This window comes from Sabethes cyaneus, chromosome 3 (assembly GCF_943734655.1).
Source record: "Sabethes cyaneus chromosome 3, idSabCyanKW18_F2, whole genome shotgun sequence".
In the NCBI taxonomy this organism is placed as follows: domain Eukaryota; kingdom Metazoa; phylum Arthropoda; class Insecta; order Diptera; family Culicidae; genus Sabethes; species Sabethes cyaneus.
Genome location: NC_071355.1, coordinates 50,544,358 through 50,554,182, shown reverse-complemented (window position 1 = coordinate 50,554,182; position 9,825 = coordinate 50,544,358). Strand labels below are relative to the sequence as shown.

The 9,825-nt window shown below is 42.3% G+C and overlaps 1 protein-coding gene across 1 annotated transcript; it reads left to right on the top strand.

The window, feature by feature from the left end:
• The first annotated feature begins 559 nt into the window (after positions 1 to 559).
• Positions 560 to 2,789, top strand: LOC128742724 (glycylpeptide N-tetradecanoyltransferase). Its single transcript, XM_053839171.1, has 4 exons — positions 560 to 682; positions 805 to 1,077; positions 1,140 to 1,822; positions 1,884 to 2,789. The coding sequence occupies exons 2-4, from the start codon at positions 813 to 815 to the stop codon at positions 2,451 to 2,453; spliced, it is 1,518 nt and encodes a 505-aa protein (XP_053695146.1). The 5' UTR covers positions 560 to 682; positions 805 to 812; the 3' UTR covers positions 2,454 to 2,789.
• The last annotated feature ends 7,036 nt before the right edge of the window (positions 2,790 to 9,825 follow it).

The window sequence follows — 9,825 nt, the reverse complement described above, 5'->3', positions numbered from 1 at the left end:
CGCCAGTTGTACATACATATTTTTCATAGTGCATGCAGAGTGTCTTTTGCATGCGCAAATGTAGATTAGCTGCTCGTGTGCTTTTATATTTTGTAAATTTTTGCCAGCTGCGGAGATATATTGACAGAAAGTAAGCCAGATTCGCTAGGATAAATGTTTATTTGTCTCACATTATCGATAATCTTTAATATGCAACTCAGTCCCATCGACAAAAATGCTTTTCTGATGAAAAAACTGCTTATGAGCACATGCCCTTCAACATCATCTCAGCATAAAACATAAAGCATAAAACACACACACACAACACTAGCCTCATCGCGTATCGCATTTTCCTTGCATATTTTAAACAAAACCGGCCCTTCACTTCACTTGAAAAGCAGTAGTTGGAAACATTTAATTGTAGCACATCAATATCTGATGAATGTCTGTTCTTTGTGGTGTACCTTCATTATTTGGTTTATACTTTGGTTTGTCGTTTCAATTTCTGACAATTCGGTCTAAATGTAGCGATTGTGCCGAACCGTCACGAGCATCATCGTCTGTCAGATAGTCACCGTCACGATTCGATCTTTTGCAAAAAGTTCTCAAGGAGTTAAGTGATTTCATTTTTAGTTTGGAAAAAGGTGAAAATTCTTTCAACTGTTGTAACATCTCGGTATACGGTTCGCTATCAGTGGTTCAGGTAGATAACGTCCTTGTGTTTGCTAGGACATGTAATTTCACTAAAGACTGAAGTTCAGTGTGTGAAGAAGTTGTAAAAAAATCGATATCATTTTTTTTTTCTATTCTATCGGCTGATTTCAGTGAGTACAATGGCTGACCAGCAAATAAGCACGGTAACAACCACTGTGGATAATTCAACTGCAGGCACGGTTGAACAACGCGAAACACTAAAGAATGGTGAAACGGCGACATCGGCCGATAGCGGCAAAGGGGCTGCTAAGGGCAAGAGGAAAAAGAAGAACAAAAACCTAAACGAATCAGCCTCTAGTCAGGAAGATGGAACTGGCGATAGTGGGAGTGCCGTATTTTCTACGGCCAAAGGCAACGAATCTGTGGCAGCATTGCCTGGCTCTGGTAGAAAAAAAATCATTTATGTACTTTGTCTTTAATATACTAAAATTTTTGGAATTTTTCAGGACAAATTACCAGTCAAGATGTGCTTATGAATGTAATTGAGCAGCTAAAATTGAGTTCCCTTAAGCCGGCAAAAACTCCGGAGGAAGCCTTTAATAAGAGCTTTAAATTCTGGTCGACCCAGCCGGTGCCTAAAATGGACGAAAAAATTGTAGTCAACGAACCGATAGAGGCGGATAAGCCAATCAGTGAAATACGGGCCGATCCGTATACGCTGCCTGATGGCTTTACTTGGGATACGATGAATCTCAATGATCCGCTACAGCTGAAGGAATTGTACACCTTGCTAAACGAGAACTACGTCGAGGACGACGATGCCATGTTCCGGTTCGATTATCAGCCGAATTTTCTGCAGTGGGCTCTGCAGCCACCCGGTTGGCGTGCGGAATGGCACTGTGGCGTTCGGGTGGTTAAATCCGGCCGTCTGGTAGGTTTCATTTCGGCCATCCCGGGAACTCTAAATGTACATCAGAAAACTCAAAAAATGGTCGAGATTAATTTCCTTTGCGTGCACAAGAAGCTGCGCTCGAAACGGCTGGCTCCGGTGCTGATCAGAGAGATTACCAGAAGAGTTAACCTTACAGGTATCTTCCAAGCGGTTTATACGGCCGGCGTTGTCCTGCCGAAACCGGTCGCTTCTTGCCGCTACTGGCATCGTTCGTTGAACCCAAAAAAGCTGGTTGAGGTTAGTTTGAGTGTTTTATTAGTTTAACATCATTATTTTAACTCAATTTCCTTCCTGTCAGGTAAAATTCTCGCACATTTCCCGCAATATGACTATGCAGCGTACGATAAAACTGTACAAACTGCCGGACCATCCGAAAACACCAGGTTTTCGAAAGATGCGTGAGGCAGACCTCAAAGGGACTCATCGTTTGCTAGAACGATATCTTACGTCATTTAATCTGACACCCGTATTCGACGAAGACGAGTTCCGACATTGGTTCTCTCCACAGGACGGAATAATTGACTGTTTCGTAGTGGAAGACCCGACCAGTGGGGAAATCACTGACATGGTTAGCTACTACACGCTGCCTTCCACTGTTATGCATCATGCTGTACACAAGTGCGTCAAAGCAGCGTACAGCTTTTACAACGTCTCGACCAAGACACCGTTACTGGACCTAATGAACGACGCGCTCATTTCGGCTCGTAACCTCAACTTCGATGTGTTCAATGCGCTCGATCTGATGGAGAATCGCGATTTTCTGGTGCCGCTGAAGTTCGGCATCGGCGACGGTAACTTGCAGTACTATCTGTACAACTGGCGCTGTCCGACTATGCATCCGGAGTATGTCGGTCTGATTCTGTTGTAAATCGCTCGGATCGGCTGGTGTTGGCTGGTGACGGGACAAACTTTGTCGATACGGACCAAAGCCGAAGGTAGCGAAGCGCGAGTACGAGGTTCCAGTCTGGCAAAACGGCCGAGCTTTTTTTCGCTGTGTATTCTTTATTTTTCGGATGTTCAATATTATTTGTCTCTTTTTTTTTAATCTAAACTCATCAAAAGTTTAATGCAGACTTCGTACGATAAACTGTATAGTAATGGCTCCTATATATTTATGTTGCTAGTTTGCATAATGTTATATAATGAAGGATTAGGGATATTTCTCTGAATAACATACATAATAGTGTAGCTTACTTCGTGTCTATTTCGGACATTCACGTTTTTTCACTGTTGGAACGAATGAAAGAAAGTTTCGAAGCATTTGTAAAGTTAAAATCTGATTTCGAACACAATCTATCTCATTTTCATTTCATTTCATTGTCAGATCGAAGATATGTTAAAGAAATTTGTTTAGGTGACCAGCAACAGTACAGATGATTCCAATTTAATAGCTTCGGTTTGCACTGAGGCTGGCGAGACAATGGCTGGATGTAATGGCGTTGGTTTTTATTGTTGCAATGTATAAAATCTTGAAGATTGCTTTCTTTACAACATATTGAAAACATTTTGAAAAGGCAAAGCTAAAATCTAAAAATATGAAGCTAGCGCGGCTTTGCATGCAGGAAAATTGGTATCACGCAAGGGCATTGTGCCCTTGTGCCGCGAGCCTACAGGTGCAGGGACAAGAATAGCGGTATTTTGATAGACGACCGTGCGGTTCGAAAGTTATGGAAACAGCACTTCGATAAAAACCTGAATGGCGTTTTAATGTAAGCGACGGAGATTTGCTAGCCCTCAACGATAAGAAAAGCTATTCACTGGCTGAAAAATAAGGCAGCGAGAAAGGATGGTGTTGGAGCGGAATACTGAAATGGGTCCTGACAAGCTGGGAAGCTGTTCGCATTAATATACTAGATCAACCTTGTGTTTCAGTCTTGACCTTTGCAATGAGGTCAGGTATTATTTTGACATAAGACTACGTCTTACGGCAAGGTTTGGAATAGGGTGTCATTCCAAAAAAAATGCAAGCCTCTCGAAAATTTTAGGCGCTAATAGCTTAACTGTTTCCATATCGATTTTAAATATTTTTACGCCAATCGATCGGAATATCTTCTACGCATCCACACCAAATGATACTCGTGATGAAACCTATTATTTTTAAAGTACGTACTATTGAAAAATTAAAAATAATGAAACATTCAAGTGGAAATCCTCGTCTCGTGATTGGTTGGGAAAGACGCCATCATAATTTTAACGTGATTTTAGAAAAAAAAAGTGACAAAATCTCGCCGTCCCAACAGATCGAAGAATATTTACGACAATCTAAACTTACACTCTTAAATGATTCTACCTGTAAATAGGTCGAATTTAGTTAAAACTTGGTTAAAAGTACTCAAAATGATGCCTTTGAAGTGTAGAAACTCAAATATTAAATAAAAAAATTTGGCTACTTGCTACCGATAATTGAATTATTCTCTGTAACAAATAATGTACTTTTAAGTTCCTGTTAACAAATTTTTTGATTGAAATACTACTCAAAATCTGAGTTTGTACGCTTTAAGGGAATTTTGAGTAGTTTCAACCAAGCTTTAGCAAAATCTAACCAATTTACGGCACGGGTAAACTCATTTAAGAGTGTGTACCAATTTGAAATATGTGCTTAGGAAGTAAGCCAAAACAAGTGACAAAGTTTCCTTATCTCAACAAGATTAGTTAGCACCGCGATTAAACCTAGACCATTTTGATGTCTGTGTTAGGGAAGCGCGCCAGAAAAATTACAAAAGTTCCTTGTCCCAACAGATCGCAAATTCTTTACGACGAGATGATTAAACCTAGGAGAATTTGATATCTGTGTTGAAAAAATATGCAACAGCTGTAGTTTTGGGTTATATTGGGAGCTTTGCCCAAAGTTAACCGTGGTCTAAAAGAAACACCGCGCTTGAAGCAAACACCGCGCTAGAACTGTTGCCACAATGTTGTAAACAAACAAGTTATTCACATAACTGTGTCGCCAAAAATGACTAAAACTTTATGATTTCTGTATAATTTCTTCCAATAATATCAAAAACGACCCGGCAACCATGAAAGAGCATTTCATTTTTGAGTAGCGCGGTGGATAACTTTCAATGAAACTCACAATAATATGGTTCTGTATCGATGCGCATGTTTGCCGTTTTGGTTGTGTAGTGTAGTGTCATTAGTAGTGTAGTTAACCCTTATGTGTGCGACAAAAAAAACACCTTTAGCAGGGCGACAAGGGTACCCGGGTACCCAAAATAGATATTGTTATAACATCAACAATTTTAAACCGATTTTGATGAAATAGGTGTCATTTGATTCGTTAATTTATCTAGTTTTGAATTATTTGGCCATTTAGCCATTAAAAGACGTACGGGGCCCGAAAATCCGGAATTCCGACAGTGTGTCCGCTGTGAGGTAGAGAACTGATTGTATTGCAGGAAAATCAGTCATGTGAATATAAAAATTCTAAAATTTCATACAATGAACTATTTAATATAATGAGATGAATCAGGTTGGCCATTGCGGAGTAGGTTCCCGTGGGGTCATGGGTGGCCAGTCTAGGATTGGAGGTAAAACCTAGCAATATGGATATCAAAGTTCTTGGGATTAGTTCGGTAGGTGATATTTTTTACATTTCGATGTATTTTGGTTGGTTATTTCGAAAATGATTTTTACGGGGTCATAGATGATACCGCAGGATTCAAGATAATGCTTAGCAGTTCAAAACGTAGAACCACCCGTTGTACATTTGGAACCAGTTCCGAAATATCAACCAGTACTAAAATGGTCATATCATTTCAAAACATCTAAAAGATGCGCTAAACCAATTCTAATATTGGACTAGGCACCCAACTGGCCATCAGTAACCCTACAGGAACCCAATTCTGAAATAGCTAATGCGATCCAAAGTCACCAATTTATATAATTAGATGAAAAAATGGTCCACAATGTCAGTTTAAAGTTAATAGCTTTGCTGAAAGCTGATATGCCTTCAAAACAAGCGGCTTCCAACGTTTTACCGGACGTTACTCCGGAATTACCGATTTCCGGAAACTACTTGTCATTTGACAGCCAAATGCTTAGTCTAATCAAAACTAGATAAATGTACGAATCAAATGCCATTGGTTTCATCCAAATCGGTTCAAAATAGCCAAAGTTATGAACGTGGCAAATCATGGGTACCCGGGTACCCTTGTCGCCCTCCTACGTAATAAAAAAAATCAAGTGTCCCTCATTGCTAATCCCCTTTATGGATATGCACCAAAAAAACCTCAATTACTTAAGATCAACGAGTTTTACGATGTCACAAAATTTCAATGACGTATGTTTAAAATTGAATGAGTTATAAATATTTTAAAACTGAAAAGGTACCCGGGTACCCTGTCGCACACATAACGGTTAAAAGATGTGCTGTTGATAAAATGAGTTTAAATGGGTAAAATCCCTTGAACGAACAATGTTACGCATGTAGCATGTAAATATACTGCATATAGCATGTATACATGAATAATCGAATGGAGACATGCAACTACACTACGTTCCGTTCCTGTGCTCGGTTCCGGTGATGAGGGTTTCCAACTTGCTTTCCCAGGCAAGTACCGACTTTATAGTCCATCCTCGCTTCCTGATGTTCTCTCCATCCGTAGCAATGATTCCTGCAGCGACATCCCTTGTCACCGAGTCTCCGTTCCCAGCGCTCACTTAAACTGCCATCCGCCGTGTACTCCAGCCTCCGAGCCAAACTGCGGAATTGTCACAGCTAGCAACGTGGAAAATAACCCGAACGATGCATGGCCGATACTTGGAGTCGATAGGACACCGGGATGCACCGACAGTAGCACCATGGAAGTCCCTATCCTCCCCGCGGCAGTCGCGCCTTTCCTGGCAGCGCTCATCAGTCGTCCCGGCCCTGCGTGCACACTTAGAAAAAAGCACCGAATTCGGTAAAATTTTACCGAAATCTAAACAGCTGAACGTTCGGTAAATTTTTTTATGTTACCAAACGTTACTAAAGATCAGTAAACGTCGATATGCACGATCGAAATTTTTACCGAACGTTCAGCTGTTTAGATTTCGGTAAAATTTACCGAACTGTTTAAGTGTGTGTGGATGTAGCAAAAGGGGCTTAAAAAATTCCCTTCCAGGCAAGCGCACTACCGCCAATTTAGATCCCCCCGTTGATTCGTCTCCCGTTTACAGTATATCATCCAACCGATTACCGAACAGTACGCGCGACGTCCAGCAAAACATCCACGTGTACTACCAGAATGTAGGTGGAATGAACGCAAGCGTTAACGATTATCTGATAGCGTGTGTCGATAGTCCGTACGATGTAATCGTTTTAATCGAAACCTGGCTTGACGAACGAACCTCCTCCACACAAATCTTCGGACCGAACTACGAAGTCTTCCGTTGTGACCGGAGTGCGCACAACAGCCGAAAATCAACGGGCGGCGGCGTCTTAGTAGCGGTTCATCGCCAACTCAAGGCCTCTGGCTTAGAACACAACGACTGGTTACCTGTTGAGCAAGTTTGGGTGACTATAAATATATCCGATCGCTCTCTATACCTGTGTGCTGTCTATTTCCCACCGGATCGAGTAAGGGACGCCGTGCTCCTCAAGGCTCATGTAGCATAGGTTTTCACAATTTTTTCGGCAGCCTCCGCCTCTGATGATTTGCTAATTCTAAGAGATTTTAACCTTCCCGGGATTATTTGGCGTGAACGCGGCAACGGCTATATGTCCGTCGACTTCAGTTCTGTAACTTCTCCCCCGATCACCACCGAGTTGTTAGACTGCTATAGTACAGCCACTGTGCAGCAAATTAATAAAATCACCAATGAAAACGGACGCTGCTTGGATCTCTGCTTCGCTAGTGTTTGCAGTCAGGCTTCAGAATGTATGTTGGCGCCTGCTCCACTCGTTAAAGATGTTCTCCATCATCCACCGCTATTAGTTCCGATTCATCAACATACACCATGCAAAACGACCGACTCACCGCTGTCTGTCTGTTACGATTTCAACTGTACCGATTTTGATGCGATCCAAGGTATATTAAACAGTATCGACTGGAACGCTGCCTTGGAAGAGAACAACGTAAATGCTGCCGCCTTGACCTTCTCGTATATTTTAAATTATATCATCGACCGCCACGTGTCGAAAAAGACGATACGCATAGAGTCGCACCTGCCTCGGATAAACGCCACGCTACGTCGCCTTAAATCTGAAAGAAAGGCTGCCTTGAGGAGGTTTTCAAGGTATAAAACCCAATCTCTGCGAAACCACTATCAGGCTCTTAACAAGCGCTACAAAAAGTTCAGCCGACACTGCTTCCGCAAATACTTGAACAACGTTGAGCGTAGACTGAAGCGTAACCCCCAGTTGTTCTGGAAATATGTTAGTGCACAACGGAAAGACGATGGTCTTCCATCAGCCATGTTTGTCAACTGTTCTCGCGGAAATTCTCCAGCGTCTTTGTCGATGAAAGGCTGTCCGGAACAGAAGTATCGACTGCTCTGATCAGCGTCCCAAATCTCAGCGATTCTCTCACTAACCTGACTATTGATGATTCTATGATCAGGCAGGCTGCTTTGGAGTTGAAAAGCTCAACTTCCAGTGGACCGGATGGCGTACTTTTAATATTTTCAAAGAACTGCATTGATGCCTTGGCTGCTCCAATCCTACGTCTATTTAACTCCTCGATTAGCTAAGGCATATTTCCTTCTGCTTGGAAATCCACTTACATGTTTCCAGTTCATAAGAAGGGGAACAAAAGAAACATAGACAACTACAGAGGTATCTCTGCCTTATGTGCATTATCGAAACTCTTCGAGCTCGTTGTGATCGTGCCAATTTCCTCGTTCGTCCAGCAATACATCGCTGATGAGCAACACGGATTCATACCCAAGCGCTCAACGTCTACCAATCTTCTAACGCTCACTACGTACGTAACGGATTGCTTTGACGACCGATCCCAGACGAACGTTATCTAAACTGACCTCTCCGCCGCCTTCGACAAGCTAAATCATCAAATCGCCTGTGCAAAACTGGACAAACTGGGCATTGGAGGGCCGCTGCTTCAGTGGTTTAAATCGTATCTGACGAACCGTCCTATCAACGTGTCTATCAATGGCGTCACCTCACCGGCTTTCACCGCTTTTTCTGGAGTCCCACAAGGTAGCCATCTTGGACCGTTGGTCTTTCTTATTTATTTCAACGACGTCAACTTAATGCTCAAAGGTCCTCGGCTTGTGTTCGCCGAAGACCTGAAACTGTTTTTGAAACTTAACGATTCATCGGACACTCTCGCACTCCAGGAGCAACTGTTGATATTCGCTGGATGGTGCAAACACAATCGCTTGGTACTAAACCCCTACAAATGTGAAGTGATAACGTTCTCGAGAAAGCTGAACCCTATAATATTCGATTACCGATTATCACGCGTATCCTTACACCGTGTAGATTGCGTCAAGGATCTTGGGGTACTGCTGGACTCTAAATTAACTTTCAAACAGCGTGTTTCATTCGTTGTCGACAAGGCCTGCAAAAACCTGGGATTCATCATGCGTATCGCCAAAAACTTCAACGATATTTATTGTTTGAAATTACTCTTCTGTGCGTTGGTTCGCTCCAACCTCGAATATTGCGCACCCGTATGGAGCCCGTATTACCAAAATGGTGTCAGTCGAATAGAGTCGGTGCAACGGAGGTTCATCCGCTTTGCCCTCCGTAGGTTACCATGGAATGATCCGTTCCAGCTACCAAGCTACGAACAGCGCTGGAGATTAATCAACTTGGACACCCTGCAAACACGTCGGGACGTAACTAGAGCCGTCTTCGTATCAGAAGTTCTGACATCCCGGATTGACTGTCCTTGGATTCTAGGAAGACGACATCTTAACTTGGTCTCGCTTAACGCGGAACAATTCCTTCTTACATATACCGCACCGGAGAATTAACTACAGTACTTTCGGTACTATAACCGGTTTTGTAATGTATTCTGGTTGCACTGGTGAGGATCTGTCAAAGAGAGAGTATTAAACAAGTAGTGTTCTTTGAGTAAGCACGTGTTTATTCTTCTACCCGAAGTTAATCCCTACATTTTGGCGACGAGTCGGAAATAATTTCCTTCGAAGGAGAAAATATTACAAAGTACCACTTTCGTGATCATCTAGCACGAATGGTTAAAGTTGCGGTAAGCGAGAAGTGGGAAAATAAATCGTCGGTAGTGAATCAGTGAAAAAGTCCCGTTATAAACCCATTTTCAAACGCGAGTGAA

What these genes read in the sequence shown, in the direction of transcription:
- LOC128742724 (XM_053839171.1), top strand. Translation starts at nt 813, where the DNA reads ATGGCTGACCAGCAAATAAGCACGGTAACAACCACTGTGGATAATTCA. An exon ending in GGCAGCATTGCCTGGCTCTG is followed by an intron (nt 1,078 to 1,139) that starts GTAGAAAAAAAA and finishes GGAATTTTTCAG; the next exon opens with GACAAATTACCAGTCAAGAT. An exon ending in ACCCAAAAAAGCTGGTTGAG is followed by an intron (nt 1,823 to 1,883) that starts GTTAGTTTGAGT and finishes CCTTCCTGTCAG; the next exon opens with GTAAAATTCTCGCACATTTC.